The 26,467-nt window shown below is 40.1% G+C and overlaps 1 protein-coding gene across 1 annotated transcript in view; it reads left to right on the top strand.

Annotated features, from left to right (window-relative positions):
- LOC121929338 (cadherin-6) overlaps positions 1 to 26,467 on the top strand; it is a 197,764-nt gene that overhangs the window by 124,225 nt on the left and 47,072 nt on the right. Inside the window, exons 3-4 of the mRNA XM_042464802.1 lie at positions 20,474 to 20,768; positions 23,702 to 23,821. Of these exons, the coding sequence (XP_042320736.1) occupies positions 20,474 to 20,768; positions 23,702 to 23,821 (415 nt within the window). The remainder of the gene's footprint in view (positions 1 to 20,473; positions 20,769 to 23,701; positions 23,822 to 26,467) is intronic.

The raw sequence follows: 26,467 nt of genomic DNA on the forward strand, positions 1-26,467 counted from the left end.
CTTGGCTCCTCAAATTAGGTATACGTACTTCTTAATATTGATCGGTTTCTTTGGGCCTCCCTAGGAAACCTAGGTATGTTCATTCATTGGAAGGTAACAAACATGTCTCTACTGTCAGGTCTTTATCTATAATCCTCAGCAAACAGTCAGGATGAGTAGAAATCCAAGTTTAAAATGAAAAACAAAATGAAAAGAAATTCCCAGTCCAAAATCTGTACCAGGAAACCTAAAATTTGGCAGATGTAGTGATGTGTGCCAAATATAATACTGAGTCTCTTTAAGGCCCCAAACACAATATGCTAGAAAACTGTTTATCAAAATGAAAATGCACATTTTTCTTCATTATTTATATTTTGCTATACGTTTTGCATTATTCATGTTGGGAGCATTGTTTAGCTCTTTTATTTAGCCAAAGCAAATATGTAAGTCATTAAGCATTTATTATTGATCCATATTACCAAAGTATTGTAGTACCCCAGAAGCAAATCAATGCAAAGAAAGAAGAGGTTCTCCCTCAAGAACCAGCTAAAGAAAATAAACTGCTAAAAAAATCCACTGTTTGTAGCTAACTACATCCATGCAACCACTGGAGCCCAGAAAGACATTTTTCCTGGACAACAACTTGTAAATTTACCCTATAATAATAGTTTTCAAAGTAACTCTAAAAGTGCAACAACTTCACACCTCCAACATCTTCATATATGAAAATGGATTTATTCTCACATGCTTGTAATATTCCTCTTCTGATTCCAGAGATCACTTTCTGAGCCGCTTTAACCCATACATATTACAGAAATCACTTTTCTGCTTGTTCATTTCCTCTGAAATTGCCTGCCCTTCAGTGATTTCTGTAAGCAAATCATACCAGCTCATTAAAAAAAAAAAAAAAAGGGGGGGGGGGGGGGAGGGAGGGGGGGAGAAAAGAAAAAGAGAGAGAGAGAGAGATAATATAAAAGGAAGCAGAGTATAGGCCTCCAGAGGGTGTTGGACTCTAAACTCAGTTGGTCCTAAAATCATTGCTGATGAGGAATACTGGGAAGTGCAATCCACCAATATCTGGAATACCTCACTTTACCCATCAGCGGTTTAACAGAATGCTTAATAATCTCACAGTGGAAAGGATTGTGTGTATTATTGAAAAGCTAAGGCTCAAAACACTTTCAGCAGCATCAACTGTCTGAATGATTGATTATTGTAGGAAAGGTTGTAGAGCAATGTTAACACTTTATAATGCATGTCTGTGTGCTTTTGCACTAGAATTAGAGGGCGGACAGGGCATCTACAGATCGCCAAGGGTTTCTACCTGCCTTCACAATAGCAAATGAAAAAGCAGATGTAAAAACAAAAAACAAAAATCCTCCGCTGTGTCTGGCTTTCAGCTAAGGTATCTCTCAGCCTTGGTTGTTTCTCTGCTGTAAAAATAGGTAATACAGGTATGAATTGATTGGCTTGACTCGATCTTTGTGCAGTTCTGCAGGTCACTTTGAACTTTGTGATATATTCCTGATTCACAGTAACTCAGTTAAAGTGGTCTTAAACTGGATTATTTCTGCAGTGTGGATGCAGCCTCAGGCATTCAACGTAACCTGAATGATCATTGTGAGTAAACTATATGTCTGCTTTGGACTTGTGCTTTCCTAAGAGGCATTCATTATATGTACCAGTAATGAATTAAATTTTCTATCTTCTCTTATGTGGCCAAAACTGCAGGAAGTATTTTTTGTTATGAGGAAACCCCAAGATTTGCAGCAGTACCAAAATATTTGAAGGAGAAATAAAAATGGAAATAAAGACTGAGTATACTTAGTGACCGTTGGGTATATGTGAATATGTGGTGGGTGGGTATGTGAGATAAAACTAGGCTGAGAGGATGTGGAATATCCCCTCATCCTGGTGAGCCACATGGCTGTGACTTCCTAATCCAAACAGCAGCATTTTATACTGCATTTTGTTTTGCTGCAAACACCCTTTCTATATTTCTGTGGATTTTAATAACCCTTGGCATACCTCTAATTTAGCTTTTTAAACTTCTATGTATTAAATCAAGCATTTGAAAACCTGCAAAGTTCTTCTCTGGTCCTCATCTTTGCAAAGTTCTTTGCTGATTCTGCATGTAAAGTTTATACTGTGGTTTCATATAGAGGCTACTTTGAGCAGCAATTTCTGTTGGCTTCCACATCTCTCTAGAGGACCAATCCAAGGTGCTGAAGGAATAAAAAGTTGAAGTTCAGACTGAAACCCAGGGCAGAGTCACCAACATACTGGCATGGACGCCTCCAGCGGCCATTGTCTTCATCTGGTGTACCTCCTTGGGAAGATGATAGCAAAAGCTTGTGGGTTTTGGAAATATCAGTGTGGTTATTTGAAGTTTTTAAGGAACAATGATCTTTTAAAATGCTCTCTCCCTAACCCTCCGGTTGCTATGATTGCCTCACAGTGACCATAGTAGTCAGAAGTAACAAGTCTGTTAGGATCCTGTTAGTGTTTAGGCTTGGTCTGAATGACCCTGCAGGGCCTCTTAAAGCATAGTGCCTCTGATCAAAAGGAGATTAAGGCTTAAACTAGATGACAAATGTTTAGAACATGTGTTCCCTCAAGTGATGAAAGATGTTTGTTTCTCATAAATACATGATTGTCCTCACCCATATATTTGCAATTACTGTGCAGTGTTTGTGACTGGTTTGGGAAGCAAATACTGTACAGGCTTTGTTTGCAAATCTGACAAAGTATGTATTTCTGAGGAAAACAAAAAAAAAGCAAGTCCATTGCATGAAATGTACACTCCCCTTAACATTAAGATGCCCAGCATCCCTTCCAAGACTGTAATCCTTGATTTAGAGTTTATGTAAATAAAGCAGCATGGTGTAGTAGTTTGATATGACTCTGGAGAACACAGTTCAAATCTCTGCTTGGGCACAGAAACCCACTGGATTACCTTGGGCAAATTATACACTCTCAGCCTCAGAAGAAAACAAGGGTGACCCCCCCCCCCTTGACCAAATCATGGCAAGAAACCCTCATGAGAGTTTCACCATAGGGGCAGTGTAGATTGGAAACAACTTGAAGGCACACAATAACAACACATAGATGCCTGGAGGCAATGTGTTTTGTGACCTGATAAATTACACATAATAGGTGGCAACTCTGTGGTGACTTTTTCATTGGGACCTGGGAGGTATGAAAAAGGCATAGATGATGTGCAAAGATTATCGTCTTTGCTCTAAACTACACAAAGGGATGTGTGTGTGTGTGTGTGTGTGTGTGTGTGTGTGTGTGTGTGTGTGAAGCATCTGTGTATAGTAAGAGTCTGTTCTGAGATCTGATGGAGAACAGGAATCTGTCAGTGTGTTAATACTGTCAACTCCCATCTTATGCTTAGACTATACATATGTATAAATTGACCTTAAATCACATAAATGCCACAAATCTCCAGTGACTTTTTTCTATGGAAACTGAATCCTGGGTAAGCACTGGAGCCTCTCAGTGATTAGAAGTGGGACGCACACACACACAATAGCACTTCAATTTCTCTTTCAAATAAAGCCCCATCTGCACACTTGATTTAATTTGCCCCAGATACATTAGGGGGGAAAACAGTAATCGAATTCAAGACTGTACCACTTCAAAATGCCAGGCGAATTCTATTTTTCAGCACTCCGGTATGTAAAAAGCCCCTACAAGCAGTAATCTTGTAATCATCAGAGAGTCTGCTACATGTTGTGGTAAGGGGTATTGCCACAAATACTCCTTGGAGCAAGCCAGGGAGCAGGTATGGGTACAGTAATGGATAGATGGAGATGTTGTTTGAGGAAACAGCTATGCTACCATGAGACAGGGAAAAGCTCCAAACTGCCCCCAAACTGTCCACCATTTGAAATAGCCTGGATAGCCTCAGCAACAGACCCACTGTGCTGAAATTCCTCTTGCTTAATGCTTGGTTGGTAAATGGAAAAACAGATATGGTCTAGGACCTGATCTCAGATTAACAGTCTGAGCTGGCCTGCATTATAGAGATCTGGTTAGATGAAGCTGAAGGAGGTTAATCTCTCTGAGCTCTGTCCATCTGGGTTCTCTGTACAGCAGCAAGTGATACCTGGGGCAAAAGAGATAAGTTGCACTCCTCTATCACAACTCATCTCCTTCACCAGGTGTTGTAACGAAACGTCTGCTAGGTTTGAGTGTGTGTTTTTGAAGGTGGGTAGCTGGGATAGAATAGCGATTCTGTTGGAGTACCATCCACTCTGATGCCCCCAAAGTCTCTTTTCCTGAGCTAGCTAAGTTGGTCTCATTGCTGGTGTAGAGTTCCTCATTGTGCTGGGGGACTTCAGTATCCATGCTGAGACCAGTCTGACAGGAGCAAGTCATGCCTTCATATCCTCCATGATAAACATGGGCTGTCCCAAGTAGTATCTGTTGCCACCCATGATGGGGTGCCACCCATGCACACTCTGGACTTAGTGTTCTGTGCTGGGCAGGATGCTGATCTGGGTGTAACGGAACTTTCTACAGCTCAGTTGTCATGAACAGATCATTACCTGGTGGAGTTTAGACTCACTGGGACTCAGAACCTCTGCAGATGTGGGGGGCTCAATAATATGGTCTGCCCTAGGAGCCTCTGGATCCAGATGGATTCCTGGTGGCTCTTGGGGAATTTCCTGTTGCCATGTGAGAGGATCTTGTTGAAATTCTCATCTCTGGTATAGGAAAATGAGCAGTGGAAATGATTGCTCATGACCTGACCCTTCCCCTGAGTAGACTTAAGGAAATACTTCAGTTTATCGATGAACTGAATGGGACAGAGACTAGTGTCAGTGGTGGAAAACTCAGAGCAGGGCAAACCGAACACGGGCTAGAGCTCATTGGAAGGCCTATTCTGTGTTGAGGGTGGCAGAAAAGACATCTTATTTCTCTGCCACCATTTCATATGTAGAATCAACCAGCACAACTGTCTTAAATGGTCTTAAATGGTCAGAGGCCTTTGTGCTCTGCCCCATAAAACAAAATTCAGACCACTCAACAGTCCTTAGTGAGGAATTTGCAACATACTTTGCAGATAAACTTGGATTCTCCAGTTGATATATGTCGAGTTAATGTGCTTTTCCAACTTGCTTCTCCTGTATAATTGTATATCTTTCCATCTGTGCAGCCTGAGGATGCAGACAGAATACTTGGTGAGGTGAGAGCCACCACATGTATACTGGATCCTCCTCCTCCTTTTCTTCCTCCCCTTCTTCCTCTTCTTCTTCCTCCTCCTCTTCCTTTCTTCTTCATCTTTTTCCTCCTCTTCTTCTTCCTCCTCTCCTCCTCCTTTTCTTCCTCCCCTTCTTCCTCTTCCTTCTTCCTCCTTTTCCTCCCCTTCTTCATCTTCTTCTTCCTCCTCCTCTTCTTCTCCATCTCTTCTCCTCCTCCTCCTCCTCTTCCGCTCTTCCTTCCCTTCTTCTTCCTCTCTACTTCCTCTTCTTCTTCCTCCTCCTCTTCTTCTTCTCCTCTTCCTCCTCCTCTTCCTCCCCTTCTTCTTCATCTTTTTCCTCCTCTTCTTCTTCCTCCTCTGCTCCTTCCTCCCCTTCTTCCTCCTTTTCCTCCCCTTCTTCTTCATCTTCCTCCTCCTCCTCTTCTTCCCCTCTTCCTCCCCTTCTTCTTCCTCTCTACTTCCTCCTTTTCTTCCTCCTCCTTCTTCTCCTCTTCCTCCTCCTCTGCCTTTTCCACTCTTCCTCCTCTTCAATGCCCAAATGTGCTGTTTGGAATGGGGGAGGCAGGTTGGCCAGAAAGGGAAGTCCATTTCTGCCATCTGTCTAGGAACAATGTCAAAATGTCCTCCATTTTGATCATGCCTAAGAAACATGCATTTATATTAACACTTTTAAAAAAGCATCATTTTTTTTGCGTGTCCTCCATTTTTACAAATATGTCCTACATTTGAAAATTTTGTCCTACTTTTGTCCTACATTTGTCCCAGTTTCGAGGTCCAGAATTATGGCAACCCTACCCACAAACAAACTTTCCGTTAATGCAAAGTTTCCATGAATGGGAAATGGCTGCTCCCCAAATGATTCAGGGATGCTGGAGGCGAGGGGATGATTCCCTGACAGTTAGGAAATACATCAGGCTTTTAGACACATGCTGTTCCCTGATGTTTTTCTAGCGTTTTACCAGCGCTTACCCCACAGTAAGCGCTAGTGTGGAAATCTTCATAGTCTTACTGTTATGCCCATCTGTAGAGCCAGCTGACAGATCAGGCAAAAAGGATCAATTCAGCCTCTGATGGGGATGCCAGGAGGAGGCAAACAAAGTTGTTACAAGAACTTTTGACAAGCTTCCTGCTTCTGGTTTTTGCAACCTCACTCACTAACTGGTGGTCAGTGGGGTGGAAATGACATTCTCATTGTGTGGGATTAGGCCAGGAGACATTACTTAGTTACACAAATGTAATTTACTAGCTAATCTAGGATTCTGGTGCTTTTTGTTAGGTATATTAAGGATTAAATTGCACAAAAACATTTTTGGAGGATCTGCCATGCAGAGATGTGTGGAAATTCAATTTCCTGAAGGACTTGTTTCAGTAGGAACATCCCAGACTGTCCAGAAGGTGGATGCAGTATGCACTCTGGAATGTTCATAATGATGGACAAGTGTGGATGGACTAGGTGAGGGGAGAACATGCTCATTTGAAAGATGCGCCTACAAAAATGTTCACAGGCCAAATACAGACAAAACACTGCTTAAATACACCGAAGGGCTGTTCGACAGTGGAACAAACTCCCTCAGAATGTGGTGGAGTCTCCTTCCTTGGAGGTCTTCAAACAGAGGCTGGATGGCCATTTGTCGGGGATGCTTTGATTTGGATTTCCTGCATGGCAGGGGGTTGGACTGGATGGCCCTTGTGGTCTCTTCCAACTCTATGATTCTATGATTCTAACACAAATGCTTTAAATAATTATAAAGTTTGGAACATGCACACAAATTTGTGTCCATATTTTTAAAAAATACGGGAAAGGATGGATCTTGTCCAACTTGTGACAGAAGTGGTCAAAGGCTGGATGTGGAAATGAGAAAGTGAGGGCATCTGCAGATACAGACTTTGTAGATGACTATATTCGTAGTTAGGATAACCGGTTCTGTTTGGCAAACTGTTGTAGACAGTCTTCAGGTTGTTTCTTTTTCATATGGCTCTTACCCTGGAAAGCACTCTTATGTAGAGAGCCTCTGCAGTTCAGATCAATCTTGCTTCCTTTATCCCACTTCATAAATTAGTGGGAAAACATTGATTTCATGCTAGGATGGGAGGAAAGTCTTGCTGTCAGCTACATAGGCCTCTGAGAAATATTTTTTAAGTGTTGTATTAATATGAAGTCCAAACTAGATATGGGCTTCACTTGGACTTTCATCTACATGCTAGTCTCTAATATTTTCTGCATCTTGTGCTATAAAGCTTAACACGATATACCTGGGTGAATTACGTCTTGTCTAGGCAGCAGACTGGTTGCTATTCTATAAATCTCAACTTCAAAATGAGCTTATTACCTGAAAAAATAACAGTGCAAATGATGCCACAGTCTGCCATGGGTAAACTAGTATTTTAATCTGACAGCTAGTCACCTGCTTTCTATTCTGTATTTGAAGCAGTTTGCCGTATGTTCTCTATCTTGTTCATGGTGAATCACAAATCTGATCACTGTGGAAACAAGAAAACAGCTGCATCACATCCTTATTGCAAATATGCTGCAAAACATGACAGTTACCACCCAGGATCAATGCAGTTCTAAGATAGTTGGCTGATATGTAAGCTCCTGAATCTTCCACTTTTGGTTTTCATCACTGTAGTTAGAAATAACTTGATTTAAAAAAGAAAAACAAGAAAGAAATTAAGAAAAACATAAAGGGAGAAATTCAGCTGTATCCAGGGCTCTGGGTGCTTAACATTTACATGTTTAAGTCTTAATCCCCGCATCTCACTTTTTCACTTTGCACTGGTTATGTGAAAGCACCCTTCTCTATCTCAAAGTGAAACAATCCATGACTGACTCCTTCCCAAGATCCTACTATGTCGGTAGTGAATATATAAGGTACCATTATGTCTTGTTAGAAAGATATCAACCACTTCAGTTAAATACAAGAAATAGCATTTTATAAGAGTGTGTTCGGTAGTCACTGGTTAAATGCAGGACATTACATTAAATTTCCATTAGAAAAATATTTGATACAGGTATTTGTAGAAATGTATGCAGTTTTACTCTATACTCCTGCACCTTGGGCTTCACACAAGTAAGTGTCCTTTTGGACGTATGGTCAGCATATATTAACAAAATAAGATGAATCCTTCAAATTTTATGTATCATTTCCCACCTATTTATTTATATTTTAATAATACAACAAAAACATAACAAAAAGATTAGTGCTGGAGTATGTAAATCAAACATAACATGGTCCTTTCTACCACTACACCTGTTAGCTTTCACAAGTGCACATGCGGGAGAATTTCATTCCTGTTCATTTTTGAAGAATTTGTCAGCAAACGGAAGGAACTTCATGTTTTAAACAAATCAAACACAGGAGAAATCAAAACTGACAGGTTTCCTCATCCCTTCTGTATATCTGGAGAGGGTGCTGTGATGCAGCTCTGTTGGGTGCTAATAAACCTCACCTCTCTTCCGCCATGCTGTTTGGTCACTGCTGTTCTCTCTCTATATATATAACTTTATTGCCAGAAAACTCCACTGTCTCAAAGTGAAATGTGCCATGAATGGTACCTTTCCAGGACCCCAATTCACTGATAAGGTTTGGCAAGAGGTGGACTGGGGCTGCATTGCACTGCAGAAATAATGCAGTTTGACACTGCTTTAACTGCCATGGCTCAGTGCTATGGAATTCTGGGATTGGTAGTTTTGTGAACTATTTAGCTTTCTCTGTCACAGGCCACAACAAAGTACAAACCCCAGGATTCCATAGCATTGATCCATGGCTATTAAAGCAGTGTCAAACTGCATTATTTGTGCAGTATAGATGCAGCCTAGGACTGCATCAACCCAACCTGGTTTGGAATTACCTTAATTATGTATTGTTGCAGCATGAACAGAACAGATTGAATGATAGACTGCTTAGGGAACCTGGCTTGGTGAGAAGCCAATGTTGGGAGTGTCTGTCACAAGCTATATATCTACTTAACAGTTGACATAAATATAACAATCATTTCATGATCACTTGTACAGCTGGCATCAGTGGCCTACCTGGCCAATATATCATCTCTCTCTCTCTCTCTCTCTCTCTCTCTCTCTCTCACACACACACACACACACACACCTGTATGGAGGAAAGGTGTTTATATCTCTGCCTATTCAACTATGTGTGAGTGATTGTGATGTCAATGATATTAAAAGTAATCAAGATAATATATAAAATGTTATTGCTTTTTATAGCATAGCAGATTACAGACTTTCAAGGACTACTTACAAGAGAACACACACAATAAGGACATTTTAACACATCCAATTAAACCCCAACATATTCATTATTAGTGGGAAAATTCCCCAAATAACTGGTAATACATATATCTAATGGCTCATTTCCAGCGCTCTATTAACTTCCAGTAATTACCATTGTGTTTCAAAGAGCCTGTCAGTTTTACATCATAGAAATAATCAAGCAAAATGAGATTAATAATTATCGAAATCACATGAATGTAACATTCATCTTGCTGTTTTTGTTGTTAGTGACAAAATGAACAATACTATGTCGACAGTAAAATGTCTTCTGTGTTCCATACCTGTACTCATTTTCCCTTAACTTCCTAAAATATTCTGGAACTTTACAGAATTTTGCAAAAGCTTTCAAACTTTCTGAGAACTACATCTTCTGGAGCTTTTCTAAAATGTTCTCAGCCATGTTTTATTGTGTAGTTCTGAAAGTGTTTTGTGAGTGTGTATGTGTATTGCTTTCCAGAAATACAAGGTAGTATTGAAGGTACTTCTTCCATGAGGCTGTGTTTATTCTTGAGTATGGCCACGTGTCTAACTTTACACACTTCTTTTGAAAGATATCCTGTATTTGAAGTATTGATCAGTCTAAGTCTAGTTTGAACTTCAAGCGCTAGGATGGATCATTTCAGTCCCCCCAAATTCATTTATGTAGTCCTTCTAGGACATTGCTATGTGCATAATAGTATGAGACAATGTCTCATTTCAATTTTTTGTTCCATAAACAAACAAACAACACAACACTAAAGACCAAAGGTTGCCGAACAAATTTTCTCATTGGGGTACTTCTGTTTTCCACACAATTAGGATGAAAAATGTCCCATGGCTTTGGAATGGGGATAAAACCCACTGTGGAGGAGCAGAAGTGAATTTCTTCCATGAGAGGCTGATATCAAACATAGCCTTTCATTGAAGGGAGCTTTATCGCAGTGGACACAGATTTGTTACTGGGTTTTTAAAAAGAGTCTCTTTATAGAAATTGTATAGTTTTTTCCTTCTCACGTGTGTCTTCTTGCTGTGGGTGTGTTCCACAGTGTGGGTCTGGATGTCTGGTGACTGTACAACAGACTTCGTTCTGGGAGCATCTCTCACTGTGCTGTGGATCATTTTTCTACAGAAGAAACAGGAGATGCATCTCAAAAGATTCAGAACATAACTGTGTTGACCTGCTGGGGTCTATTTGGAATCAAACTTCAGAAATTTCTGAAACTCAAATGTGAAGGGTCCTATCACAGCCACCTGTTCCACATGCTCACTACCAAGTGAGGGCTGGACACATGGTCACTCACCACCTTGCTCTCCAGCAATTTGGAAATTCCTCTGGTTGGGCTACATTGCTTAAAAGGTAGGAATTTTGGGGGAGGAGAGGCAATTTCCATTATTGCAATGGTGCAATGATCATAAAAATGAGTTGTAGTGAGTTGTAGTGATAGCCACCAATTAGGATGCATAGTGGTTTGAACATTGGACTACAGCTCCAGAGACAATAATGTATTGTTGTTGTGTATCTTCATGTCATTTCCAACTTATGACCATCCTAAGGTGACTCTATCACTGGGTTTTCTGAGGCTGAGAGTGTGTGATTTGCCCAAGGTCACCCAATAGGTGTCCTTGATCAAGCAGGAATTTGAAACTTCCAATGCTCAAAACCACTATGCCATGCTGGCTCCTAGTCATACTCTCCTTGAATTTGTCTAATTTGTCCTAGTTGATGGCTATCACTATATCCTCTGCCTGAATTCAAAGATGTAGCCATGTTAATCTGTAGAATCAGTATGTAGAAAGATCTTGTAGCACCTTTGAGACTAACTGAACGAAAGAAGTTGGCAGCATGAGCTTTTGTAGACAGACATCGCATTGGATAGGCCTTTGGTATGATCCAGCATGGCTCTTCATATGTCCCTGTTTAGAAATCCATTGTTAGGTGCAGTTGCCTCAGGCATTCAGAAAGAAATCAAGAGCAGAAATGGTTGGATAATTTTTATTTGGTAGATAATCATTAATAATGTGTTAGATGGTTAAACTTAACAATAGTATGAAACTGAAATTCATAAAACTGTACTTACTGCAACATAAAACCTTTTATTTGTAGTTCATCTTCTGTCTGCCATCCCTACTGAGTGAATTATTTCTCAGAGGAGCCTCCATTAAACCCAGTGAATTAAGCAAATTAATTCACTGTAAAGAATATGATACAATATGCAATTATGTTCTCTTGTCTTAATTTTTTTTAAAAAAAAAATTAAGGTTGCAATTCAGTTAATATGTAGAGTTGAGAGTCTAAAGAGACTGTCTCGGTGGAAGAACCCTAAAGGCTTTAAAGATAACTTCTTTTCAAGGCCACTCCAAGACATTTTGCTGCTTCAGGAAAAAGACAAGATGCCCCCATTGCATGTGTAGAAGCTAGGGACTGAAACTTACTTCAACACCAGCAATGGAACAGTGTCCCTCATTATCCCTGATGGGCTTTCCGTGGAATACTGAGTGCAGATGGCTAGTTTAAGGAGTATGGAACAGGTCATGTTTCACATATAGCTTCGTCTTCCAGAGGGGAATGATCCAACTGGTTGGGTGGTTTCCCACAATGATGGCCACTTGAGATAGTTCCCTCAACCTGTCTAATGCTTCTTCTATACAGGTTAGATGATCTTGCACTGTGAAATTCAGACAAGCCCTGTTCACCTCTTCCTCCACTCCTATGCCAAACAAGTAGGGGGCAGAAGTGCTCTTTGCTACCAACTCTGTCCTTGAGTTGACATCCCTGCATCATTTGAAAAGGAGTGTATCTTGAGCACAATTGTACATTTCAGTCAGATTGGGTACCTCTGTGTGGTTCTGCCCTCCTCTCCATGTTTTGTATATGCATGGAGGGACAACTGAGCAGTACATTAATGGGAGAGCTGTGTAAAAGCAAATTAAAATCAACCATGACTTTGCAGCCCCTAAGAGGCTTGCTGTTATGGCGATGAGGCAGCAGCTAACACTGGCATCTCAATTCACCCTCCAAGCATAAAGACAGCTGGTATTGCTATGCTACTGCTATGACGTCTGTTGCTACAGGAACTACCTTCTGTGGAACAAGTGCATCATGTTTGTTTTGTTTTTATCCTGTTCTTCTCCTATGTAGCCCCAGGCAATGTGCAGCCCTCCCAACACCATTCATTTGATCCTTCCAAGAATCCTGTGAAGTAGATTGGACTGCAAGAGAGGAACTGACCAAAACCACTCAGTGGGTCTCTCTGTTCCTAGTCCAATCTTATAAGTGTTAAAGCACTTTTACCCATTGTGTTGCCCTCCATATATTTTGGAATATAGCACCCATTGTACCTAATTATTGACAGTGTTGGGCCTCTTCTGGAAACACACCTTGTTGTGTGGGAAGGGAGGAAGTAGGCAGAAGAGACATCTAAATTTGAAAAGTTAGAAAGTTAGATAAACTACTGAGGTGTTTAATGAACTTTGAGTTCATTGAATAAACTTTTAAACATTACAGTTCATTATGAGAGTTACAGTTAAAAAGAGGTCTGCCCATCTCATTTCTAGCTCTTTACATAAGAGGAACAAAGCAAAATTGTGCATGATTCCTTTTGAATGTTTTCCTCTTTTGTTTTGGAAATTCTTTTGTGTTGTTATGCTGACACATTGCACAAGCCAAGGTTCATCCCACACTGCCACTGAAAAAAGGGTCAAATAGTCTTTGGCAGAACAACCTTGACAACAACAGCACAGTCCATATGAAGCAGAGAGCCAGAGCCAAGAACAAATACAGGGAGAGAGTGCAATCTAAACCTCCACATACAGTTGCTCCATAGGGTAATTTACCGACATTCTTGCAATGTTTTTTCTTTCTTTTCTTTTTTTCCCTTATGGGGATTTACGCTAAATTATTTAGCTGATATTAGAATGGGGGAAAAACATGGAAGGGAAGTGATGCTCTGTGTCCATATATGCATCTGCCTGTCCCAATTTGGTATCTTCCAGATGTGCCAAACTATACCCCCATCATTCCCACTCAACAAGGCCATTGCTGACTGAGAGTCTGTACAGACTGACCCTAAGGGGTGGCCTACAACCACCTCCAGCTTTACCGGATTGGGACCACGGCAACCACACACTGCAGCCCCGATCTGGCCTTTCCAGGACGTCATGGCCATGGCGCTGCGGCTTTCCCCCAGGCCATCGGGAAGTCACATGGCTGATCGCATGTGTGATGGCTTCACAACATTTACATAGTGTGGTATTTATGCATACCGTGCCACTGAAAAGCTGCAGCCACCACCACAACCAAGCCGGCTTTTTCCCAGCTCAAAAAAGAGCGGCTTTCATGGTTGCTGCGGCCCCGATCCAGCATTCAAAGGGGCAACATGACACAGCTCCTTTGGAGCTGTCTGTTTTGCCCCTAAAACAATATAGATTATATTTCCTTTTATTCTCCCAATCAACCTTTTAAGTTTAGTTTGGCTGAGCGAAAGTTACATAGAAAGAGAGAGAGATTGTCACCCAGTTTGCTGCTAGGAATCTGAACCAAGGTATTCCTGCTCCAAATCTGTGTATCCATGTATAGACTATGGTTGTCTGACTGTGAAGGGAAAGAAAACAGTTATTGCTGAAGGTTTTCCTGAAGCCAGATGGTGAACGGACAGTATCTTTATAACTGTGCCGCACAAGAGACTCCACAAGATACTAATAGCATTAACAACTATGAGTAATACCAGATGGTATTACTTATTAATATCCTTGTGGTGACTGTGGCCTCCTTTTGTTGTGACAGGGTTCTGCCCCTCACAGCGTGGAAGAGCAAGCACTTGGCCACCATCCAAGCTTTTTCTCCTCTGCCTTTTTTGAAATTTTATCTTTTTAAAGCAGAGACTGAAAAGTTTCTCTATGTTTAGTAGATCAGGGTTGTTACAGTAGCAATGGCCACTCCATGATTCAAACATGAACTTTGTAAGGCAAGCAGGAAAGTGACCCATCTAACAGGGTTATGGAACTTCTGTGACTACAAAAAGACCTGAGTAAGTATTGAATGCTATAAAGAAATAGATGTTTGCAGGTGGGGGGCGGATGGAGGGTGGGGAGATAAGTCTATGTGAATGGGCCACAATATACACTTTTAATTTGATTGTCATGCCATTGAGTAATAGCCTGACCTGTGAATGGGTATCACATGTTCAACTAGCTCTCTGACTGTGAATAATGATTATTTTCTCAATCCAGTAAAACAAGGTTTGTTCAACTGGAAATGGATAAGGACATTGAGTGTTTCCATGTCCTTCCTTCTTCGTGCATCTGGCATTACAGGATACTAGCTGGTTTTATTAAACAACAGTTTATTGTGGGATCCAAAGCTGGAATCTGTTCTAAGCATTTCCTGTGAGCTGGGATTGTAAAACATATCTTTGTCCTGTTTGTGGGGAACATTGAATAGAAAAACAGTTACAATTGGAGGGTGGAGAGGCAAACAATGATCAAACTATGATTCTATGCCCCCCCCCCAAAAGTTATTTGTGAACATTTGTGAAGTGTAACAGTGTAATCATGAGTTGTGAATTTACCTGTAAGGGCAACAGAGTTCACAGAATTGTAGCCACAATATCTACGGCATTTTGTGACTATGAGCTAGACAGACAAAAAAGTTACATGGAGCACAGAGTGGATGTAACTTATATTGCATTTCTCATAGAAATAACACTTGCATCTTCTCTTGGTGTCAGCAGTAGCAGGTCCTACAAGTTTTAAAGCTGCCTCTCTTGGTTTCCCAGGACAGCTACATCCTTAGTCCAGAGTTTGATCAGTGCTAGACCCAGGTCTAGTAGGGAAATCAAGGCCAGAATCCTGTTGGTAACATACTTGTTTCTTCAGCTTCCAACTGATATAAGTGTTTACACTGGCAGTGTATACTATATTTTGGGTGGCCACCTTTGACAATGTTTATGAGGAAACCATTTGGTCATAAACATCATAGTACCTTTAGTCTTATCATACAGAGTTTGCTTCTTGCATGATATTGTTTCATCTTTATACATGGAAGAAAGGAATTTCTCTCTCTGTAGTTTCATTGGCACATAGCTTACAAATGTGAACCTTTTTAAAAACCAAAAAATGCTATATTTTATCCAACTGGATTTATCAGCATGGAACAATGGAAGAATTTCTACTTGAGTGGTTATGTTTTTCCAACTTGTATAGTGGGGGGAAATCAATTCATTTGTAACTCTATAACATGCCCTTTGTTTATCAGTCATTGGTGAGAATTCTGTTAGGGAAACTGCACACCTAAGATTCCCTTACATATGCAGATGTACTTCCTCTCTCCATAGTGTCCAAAGCCCCCACCTCTGTAACTTCCTGAAGAGCCCCTGAAAATGCCTTGCATAGCCATTCCCATAACTCGATGCAAAATTATGACAACAGTGCTAAGATCTGCCTAGGTCCTCCGTGGTCTCAGCACTGTTGCGATCGTTTCATGTCTGGCCATGAGAACATAAGCAGATGCTTCTCCAAGCATGCCTGCTCATTGTGAAGCACAGAATGGCCACTCAGAGTCTTACCTGTAAACTGAGGGGAAAGTATATGGCCCAGTGTAGCCTAGGCCTGCATGTGGATATTTCCACCAAGCAGAGGAGACGTAGGATGGAGGTCAGTTTCTGACCTAGTGTTTGAGCCAAAGCACTTCCTTTCTTTCTTTCTGTTATACACTGGTTTGGTTTGGTTCCAGGACCCTCCACTAGAATTCTGTGCTATAATATTTGAAAGAAGAAAGCTGCTTTACTAAACATCATCTACTCAATGTAGTGCTTATTTACTACTTGCTATATTCATAGGGCTTGAATTATTGGGGAAAACTTTTAATTGGAGTCAAATGAGTCTCAAAGCAGAATCAGTAAGTACTGCTTACCATGAAATCTATGAACAGATAAGACAGAAGAAGATGGCTTCCCTAGGTCACCAGAAATGTACTTTTTACTAGAATAGTGGTTCCCAGCTTTTGTGCCTCCCCTTGTTTTGGACTGCAGATCCCAGAAGCCCCAGCCAACTTGACCAATAGACTGGAATTATGGCAGCTGGATTCCAAAGAATCTGGAGGAGAAAAGGTTAGGAACTATAAGAAACATTTACTATAAGAAAATGTTTCTAAACATCAGGTTTATAAAGAAAGTTTATAAACCAATGGTGTACTATTGCCACATGATTGTACAGTGATACTTAGAAAATTCTTTATGCTCCCCCTTGTAAGAGTAGAAAATAGAAATTTCTGTTTATACACACACACACACACACACACACACATAGTGTATAGCACTTTGTAGTGCTGCTCTGACCCTTAGCACCTCAAGGATATGCTTTTTCATTTTCTAGTTCTAGTAAAGGCAGCGTTGACCCTGAAAGCTGAAAGAACAAAAACATCAATTTTTCACTAGTGTTGAGAGGATAGGATGAAATACCAAGCAGTTCTCATGGTCACGGAATACCTGTAAGGTATAGAAATGAAAAGCTACAATATGAAGATGGAGATAAGAAAATCTGACACCATATTTTGTTTAGCTTATTTGGCACCATTGTGATACACTTCACTCTTTATTTGTTGACAGAAGGTTAAATGGACATGCCAACTCAGATGTCATGGTAAACTGTGGTTTAATAAAGTCTTTTCTGAAACTCAGCCCACAATGGAGAGAGCAATCAAAGCCATCACTTTTTCCTGGTTTACAGAAGCAGAATTTTTTAGATTGTCTGAGTCAACCAGTTGTCTGTCTAGAATTATTCAATATGTTGGTACAGTGGACCCTTGTTATACGCTGGGGTTTGGCTCCAAGACCCCGTGGATAACAAAATCCATGGATGTTCAAGTCCCATTAAATATAATGACATAGCAAAATGGTGTCCCTTATAAAAATTAGAAAATCAACGTTTGATATTTGAAATTTATTCTTTTTTGAACATTTTCAAACCATGGATGCTTGAATCCATGTATACAAAATCTGTGTATAAGAAGGGCCAACTATATTATCTATTGATAATAGATCAAAAAGTCAGTAATCAAAATCCAAGAAGCCTGCTGGTGGAACTTAGGTTTTTCCCTTTGTACTTACACTAATTCTCCAGGGAGGTTGAGACTATTCCATCTTCTCCATATCTTCCCTGAATGTAGCTTTATTCCATTTATTCAATGACCAGCTGTAGGGATATGTAGTCTTCTGAAGCCAAAGTAGAAGGAGCAGCATCTGCATCCAGTGTAAGACTGCTTTTCTTCCTCAGATGCAGAATTTCAGCTGGAACAGGTCCTGGCTCAGCCCCACAGCCAGTCAGTGCCTGGGTATAGAAGTATATCATAGAGCCTTCAAATAGTCCATTGTATAAAGATGCCCCGCAACCCTAGCACGTAAGTGTGGCATTGTAATGGCGGCACCCTGTCTACATGGGCGCCACCATTACAACATCACAGCCATGCCGCAGCCAAACAACGTGGTGCAGATATGACGTCCTGGCACCGCTGCAGGGTGCTTGTGGCGCCCTTTCAGCAGCGCCAGAAGGAGCTCTGTTTTGGATCTCCTTCTACCACGCATATCGCTGGCGCGGCCTTTAAACAGCTGCACCAGTGATACAGCACCCTTTCCCCTCTGCTGTCGGGGTGTCCTTGGGGCATTTTGCCACTTCCCCGAGGCCAGGAAAAGCAGTGGATTGGGGCCTCCAGGGCTGCCGCTGTGACAGCTCAGGCCCTGATCTGTCGGGGAAAGGGGCGGGTGCAGGCCGCCCCAAAGGGGCAGTTTATATCCCGCCTGTGAGACTTCATGTAACATACATTTGTGAAACAGCCTGCTCTTTGAAAATTTGTCTTGTATACAAAGATGATGAAATAGTAAGGAATCAGGAAGCTGACATTTTAAGAAAATGTGTGTGTGTGAATGTGCAAAACTTTTTTCTTTGGAAACTGTCACTTTCTGAAGAATGTGATGCAAAAATTAAACCTTGATAGGTGCTGATCTTGTCAATACATCTTTGCAATAATGACAAAGACAATCTGCAGCTTTTACTTTGGCATATATTAAAAATAACTATTTATTTCCACCAGCCATGAATGTGTAGTTTTAAGCTGGGTGTGAAGATGGAGCTTTTGTTTTTGCCACTGTTCTCGTTTTTAAAAAGCATAGCAAATTACTTTGATATGGTACACACAACTTTCTCCAAACTGGCACCTTCCAAGTATGCTGTTGTCCATTTTGGTTGGAAATGGTTGGGGTTGCAGTCCAACACAGCCACATAGCACCAAGAGAAGGTTGTTGTGCACATTTTTTCCAAATGGGTCAATGTAATGTGTATTTTCTTGCATTTAGCATTTTTGTTCTATTTTACAAAGTCTTAATTTTCTAGAGTGCCAGGAAATCAGGGCTCATGCTCAGGCTTTTAACTAACCTTCTAACCTTGCATCCTCAGGAGTTTTTCTTTCAGAAAATCACAAGAATGGGTGTAATTTAATTGCCATCAATGTAAAACAAGCTTTGCAGTAATTTCTTTCTTGTTGTCCCTTCGGGCATTTGAAATGCCTCAGTCTTTCATAGAAAATGAAATCACTGTTTGCTGATTGCATCTAAGAGGGAGCAGACAATCTCAGTAAGTGCTGAAGGTTCAAACACATATGCAGATTGCTTCGGCTGATAAAATCAAGTTACAAAGTCAGATCACTTGAGATTCAAACAAAAAAGAAAAAATAGTATGGTTTGGATTCTGTTGGTCAGTCCCAACTAGGGTAGATTAATTGTATGGTTGAGTGATGAGTCAACACATATGTAAATATAAATGATTTGATGGCTCTACTCTAGTTGAGACTAACTATAGGATTTAGGCTTCATCTCATTTTGGTCAGGAGGGATTAACAAACCAACACACTCTTCTGACCAAGGAAATCACAGAACTTTGTCAATACAATGCACATATGAACAAAGGAAATAGAGACATGAAATTATACCAACAGCAAACATCCAAAATAGATAATTTCTGTCTAGATAATTTCACAGGAAAATATTTTTGAACTAGCGAGAAGGGAATTGTAATATCGCCCAGTCTCTGTTTTCTGAAGGCATTAATTTGAGTTTTTTTGAAAAGCCACTCAGGGACAATAACACTACAGGTAAGACTTCCATTTCCTAGATTAAGGCTGCATCCACATGGCAGGAATAATCCAGGTTGACACCACTTTAACTGCCATGGCTCAATGCTATGGAATTCCAGGAATTGTAGTTTGTTGTGGTACCAGAGTTCTGTGACAGAGAAGGCTAAATGTCTCACAAAACGACAATTCCAGAATTCCATAGCTTTGAGCCATGGCAGTTAAAGTGGTGTCAACCTGGATTATTTCTGCTGTGTGGATGCAGCCTATCCAAGATAGAGAGAATTTCTAACCTATATCTCAAAAACCTCTCTTTCAGTGAAAGTACTGTAGTGGGTTTTCTCTTAACAGAAATACTGGTTCTTGGGGTGAATTTTCATTGAGACCATAACAAAGTAGAAATTTGTGAAATTCATCCTCCATGTGGTTCCATTAAGTGACACACTCCACTGCTGCTGTCAGCACTTTTAAGTTAAATGTGGATTTGCACAGTGGATGCAAATCCACATTTAACTTAACATCTTGTGTGAACCTAAGACAAACTGTGCTTGCTGCCTCCTAATCTGCCCTTTCAAATTAGAAGCCAATAAAATCAAGTTGGCCAGACTTCAACATTCACAGCTAGCACAGTGCATGCTTCTTAAGCCCTCTTTTTATAATAGTCACCTTTAAAAAAAATATTCTTGCCTTGCCTTAATGAGACTTGGCTATTGGAAATAGCTGCTGATGGAAAAGAGTCTAGAGGGGATTGAGATGAGCAATGTAGTAAATAATCTCACGGGAATTCTAGATGGTGAACACTACTTCAATAAGAATCATAGTTGACAGAAATGCAGCCTCCGGAATCATTTCCCAATAATTTATCCCTTTGTTTCAAATTCTTATTTTCTCACAGCTTCACTCTGACCAGGACAGAGGAGATGGTTCGCTTAAATACATCCTTTCTGGAGATGGAGCAGGAGACCTTTTCATTATCAATGAAAACACTGGGGACATTCAGGCTACAAGGAGACTAGACAGGGAAGAGAAACCTGTTTACATTCTTCGCGCTCAGGCTATCAACAAAAGGACTGGAAGACCAGTGGAGCCAGAGTCAGAGTTCATCATTAAGATCCACGATATCAATGACAATGAGCCACTGTTTACAAAGGACCTTTACAATGCTAGCGTTCCAGAAATGTCTGATGTAGGTAGGTGTCAGATCAGTCAACAATGCAGAGACTGGTTTTCTACTAGATGGTCTACAGGCATTTCTGGATTTTCTAGGTTTCATGAAATTGTAAAGCATGGTTCTATTCAGCCTATTCAGTGATGGCAAACCTATGGCACGTGTGCCAGAGGTGGCACTCAGAGCCCTCTCTGTGGGCACATGTGCCATCGTCCCAGCACAGAGTTTGCCAGAGTTTGTTACTAGAAAGCCAGAGGGACATGGCACTTCGCAATAAATAAGTGGGTTTTGGGTTGCAGTTTGGGCACTTGGCCTCGAAAAGGTTCACCATCACTGGCCTATATTATTGGCATGCCATGTGGAATAAACCCCTCTTGGTAGTTTGAGAGAAACAATGAGGCTCTAGAGCAAGGACAGCCAAACAATGGATCTACATGAGGCTCTTTGACATGTAATGTGAGGCTCAAGAAAACATGTTGGCTGAGCTCCTTTTTGCATTACAATTCCTATAAAATGTAAATTTAAAAAATCAAGATTTATAATTATTTACTGGGTATAAGCTGAGAGCCCACTGGATTAAAACATAAGTTTAATGTTCAGGGTGGCTAAATATATTTAAGAATTTAAATCCTAATTTTAATGCAAGACTTGAGTCAGAGATTACAAAAATTTTGGATTAGCAAGGATTTACTGTTGGTTTACATATTTTTCTCCTTGTTTTGACTAGATATTTACCAAGTCAAATAAATATCATTCCAAATATCTGTTTTTACCCCGACTATTTTTATTTCAGCAATTTCATTTAATGTTAATAGAATGCAAATTTGCATATTTTTCTTTGATGCTTCCATAGTTCAGTACTGTATTAAATACACCCAATATAGTTAAAATACTACTCAGTCAGGATTCTGAAAACATTTGCTTTCTAAATGTGTACTTTGTGATTTTAGTAGCTAATAGAAAATAACAGTTGTATAAATATTACATACATGAATAAGTACTATTTTGCGCACATATTTCTTTTTAAAAATATTTTATTACAGTTTTCAAAAGTACACTAAAACATACCAAAATAGAAAGTAAAAGGGAAAAAAAGAAAATACAAAAAAAGAAGAGAAAGTAAGAAATCGAAACAAACAAACTAAACAGGGGAAAAAGATGACACCTGATTTTCCTTATGATGGTTATTAACACATGCAATTATTCATAGCTTCTCTAACAATATAAGACTCAATTATTCCAATAACATATTCTCAATAATTATCGAAATCACAGGTTGCCATTTTTTCCAGTCATTTTTTACAAACATCTTGTACACCATACATTTCTTAATTATTATTTTAAAAATTGTAACAAAATGTGCATGTAACAGTAACAATGTTTGTGTAATATTTGTTCATGTTTTCTGGCCCTAAAGCATCTGAGGTTTATCATATGGGGCTTCTACATTAAGTAAGTCTGGTCACCTTTGCTATAAAGAGATGATGCAGTCAACCCAAATGATCTTATATCAAGGGATAATGAGTACAGGGCACATGGATCCATGTGAGAAGCTAGTTGTTTGTAATCTCCTGCCAGGATTGTATCTGTACCTAGTTTAAAAACTCTCCCTAACCAATTAGAAGGTTGTTACAAATTCCCAGCTCCTTCATGGTTACATGCAAATCATAGTAAGTTACCATCATATATGTCAACCAAATATTCATCTGCTATTACTGATATATCCTCATATGCATATCACCTTGTAAGATCATGTGAGGTTTCATTATAGTATAGTATTCTTTTTCCAGTAGTGGCCAACAGGATACTTTTGAAAGCTCTAAAGCAATGGCATAAGGATGATAGCTTTCCATGGCTTTAAGTCCCCTGCGTCTGAAACTCAGATCTGGCATAATTCTATGGTACATGGAGGATCAATTTGTTAAATGCATGGCTAATAGCCATGAGTAGACCTGTCCTTTAATGCACACAATCCTTTTCAAAGCCCACCTAGATTGGCAGCTGCAGATCCAATTATTCTGTTCTCAAATATGAGGAAGAATAATTTCCAGTTTTCTTCCTGTTGTGCAGAAAACAAATATTTTTTCATATGTTCCAAAGTGTTTTGAGAAATCATTCTGCACAGAAAAAAAGGTGTAAGGTTTTTTGCATGAGAAGTGTGGGGGTTGCACAAAAAAATATTGTTTCCAGGCAATAAACAGGAATCTTGCATGATGAAAATGTACCCCCTTTTTTTTTTGGCGTGTGTGTGTGTATCTGTATGTATTCGGTACAGTTTTTATTGTGTGAGATTTTTGTTCACGTTTGCTGGGTTTTGTGTAAAAAAACAGCAGTCTTGGACAGAAACACAAAATTGCTAAAATTACTTATTGTTTGCTTCAAGAAGAAACAGGCTGCATCTGCACTGTTAAAATAATCCAAGTTGACACCTATCATGGCTCAATGCTATGGAATTCTGGCATTTGTCATTTGTGGTGGCACTAGTGTTCTCTGACAGAGGAGCCTAAATGTCTCACAAAACTACAATTCCCAAAATTTCATAGTATTCAATCATGGCAGCTAACATGGTGTCAACCTGAATTATCTCTGTAGAGCAGATGCAGCATTAAGGATGAGTTACATCTCTACAAGGTATGTCTGCTTTGACCCTGGAATGCCATTTTAAACAGGATAAACAATTTTCAGCTCCATATTTCAGGGAGACTTCCACATGATTTTTTTTGTAAATTATGCAAGGTACATAAGCCAGGACAAATATTCTTATATGAATGAAGAAACCTTGCTGTAGATCTTGACCTGCCTCCCAAATCTATTTCTAGCCTCTTCCCCCTGAAACCCCTTGGAAATGGAAACTCTAGGTAATGAGTGCATGCATCCGGCTGGAAGGAAGAGTGACAATTTTAAATGATGTCCTTTGGCCAAACAGCATATTTTTTCTATATTTTATGACTGCAGGTACATTTGTTGTTCAAGTCACAGCAACTGACGCCGATGACCCTACGTACGGGAACAGCGCAAGAGTGGTCTACAGCATTCTCCAGGGGCAGCCATATTTTTCCGTTGAGTCTGAATCAGGTCAGGAGACCTTAATCTGTCATTCTCTGACAACCTCCATAATTTAAAATGACAAGCTAAGTTAAACTAGGACATATTAGGCAAATTCTGCAAAAAACTTCCATTTGACTTGGTGCAGAAGGCCCAATGGAGTGATATATCTACAAACATAACCTATTATTTTCATCTCAGGGTGTGTGCATTTTTAACCTGGTAAACAGGAACTGTAAGGACCAGCTTTCCACTCATTTAAAAAACCAACCATTGGGCACATATAGGATTCCCTCATTAAAAGCAGTACTTTTGATGGCTTAGGTGGGGGGAAAGAAAAGAAAGGAGACAGGGGAATTTGTGCCATGGCTCACATCCTGGTATGCAGATGGTCAAGCATCTCCAGTTAAATTTAGGGATGGAGAAAATCTATTGGTTCCGTTTATTCCCACATTCCAATTTTGAGATATCTCAAGTTCTTTCAGTCGCAGATGTGAAGAAAATTGCAAATGTTGATATATATCCCCACCCTCCAAAGTAGCCTTTAATAAAATTCTCTCCCATTTGGACCAATCAAATTTAATAGCTGCAGCTATTCCTAGTGTGGAGAGGGCCCTGTTATACTTGTTTCCTGTACTCAGTGTTTACTCACGACTTACTTGAGATAAGATATTATTTTTGTTTTTGTTTTTTTTGGGGGGGGGGAGATGTGGCAAAGTTAATTCAGCACCAGGTTGGTCGAATACACAGGAGCTGAAATCCACACATTTTAATGTTTCTTTTTGGACCCTGAATAAATGAAACAGTTAACTCCTGCCTCCATTTTTTTCCTTTCTCTCATATTTTACTTATTTATTTATGTACATCTAAAGCTGTTTCATTTCTGCATACAGTACAAAGAAGTGTGCAAATTTTGATAAAATCTTCACCAAAATGAACAGAAACAAAATCCTTGCCTTAGCTGAGGCTCTATCTGTGTAATGCAAAGCCTCCTCATTTTGATTCTAAGCCACATGAGAGTATGGGTGACCCTGGGAAACTGGTTTTAGTAGACAAATAAGTGGGAACGACTTATGGGAATTGCAAAAAAAAAATGTTGCAGTTTGGAGTGCTCCCCGTTCAGTATTTCAGCCATTCCATTCCTCAGTTTTCCAATCCTACTCCATCATTGAGTTAGTATTTGATGGGCACTAAGCATGTTCAGTCCTAATTGAGTATTTTTGTGGTATCCCCTGCACAGTTCTTTTTTCAAGGGGTATTTTAAACCCCTGCAAGCAGTGGAATCCCCTTGAGCTTGCTGATACATCCCCTCTTCACCCAAGCAGTATCATTTTGGCTTTATCAGAAATGACTCTCCCAGCCTGAACAGAAAGAAGAGTGATGGGAGCAACTCTGCAAAGACAATGAAAATCTCTTAGGAGAGCCAACAGGAATTTTTAACTTTTCTCCTGTGCTTTCTTTTTTCAAATGTATAGAAAAGCTGCTTAGGAACTTGCTATGTTCCAGCAAATTTCTTTCTATTTCTTGTTTGTGTACTCTATATTGAATGAAACCTTGCTAAAGCCAGCCCAATTGCTTTTGCCCAGCATGTCGAAATAAAACCTGGAGGGGAAAAATGGGTGTGGGAAAACACACAAAGACACAAGAAAGTAAGCAGTGTGTGTGTGCAGGGAGGAGGGAATTATGCTGCCTTCAGAAACTCAAAAGATTTTAGCATGAGATTAATAGGCCGATAAAAGAATGGTACAAACTAGCAACACATGCAGACAGTTTGTGTGCTTTTCTTCTTCTGTAGTGGCTGTTGCTGACAAGGTGACAGTTACACAAGCAAAGGCACTAGATAAAGTTAAGCAAGGCTGTAATTTAGTGCAGCAACTCGGCAACAGTTAAATATTTACAACAGGGTAACTGCAGCAATTGCTTACTGGCTGTAGTCAAGAGGATAAGGCAGAGAGGTAAATTTATTCTGCAAGGTTTCTAGGCTGCTTTTCTATTTTGTGCAAATATTTTTTTGAAAATGTGTCATAAAACATATAGACTGCTTCCCAAACTTTAAATTATATTGGAGAAGATAAGCACATATCAGGAACGGCTTTTAAATCCAAAAAGTATTTTAACAAAACATATGAGCACATACAGACAGGCCAAAATAAAGCTGCTTCGGGTCACTTTGGAGGGATGCTGTTTAAATGAGGCATGCGTCCTAAGAGGCCAGAAGCCTCACCAAAGCCATGCTCTAGTCCTAAGGACTGGAGTGCAGCTTTGGCACAGCTTCTGACCTCTTAAGAGGTGTGTGTCATTTAAAAAACATACCTCCAAACTGACCCAAGGCAGCTTTATTTTGGCCTGTCTGTATGGGCCCATATATTTATGCTTGGCCATGAAACACACTGGGTGACCTTGGGCAAGTCACATGCTCTCAGCCTCAGGGGAAGGCAATGGCAAACCTCCTCTACACAATTATTGCCAAGAAAACCATATGATGGGTTTGCCTTACGGTCACCATAAATCAGAAGTGACTTGAAGGCACACAACACCACACATTCGTGCACCTCACAACAAGTGGCCAGGGAGGCTTATGCCCCCTCTAAACTTAGGCTTGGGGGCGGGGGCTGAGATCCTCCTGAATTGGTAAGCCGCTCTGATAGGCTTGGATGAAGAGGGGGGTATGAATGA

The sequence above is a fragment of the Sceloporus undulatus genome, chromosome 4, assembly GCF_019175285.1.
Source record: "Sceloporus undulatus isolate JIND9_A2432 ecotype Alabama chromosome 4, SceUnd_v1.1, whole genome shotgun sequence".
NCBI classification, from domain to species: Eukaryota; Metazoa; Chordata; class Lepidosauria; order Squamata; family Phrynosomatidae; genus Sceloporus; species Sceloporus undulatus.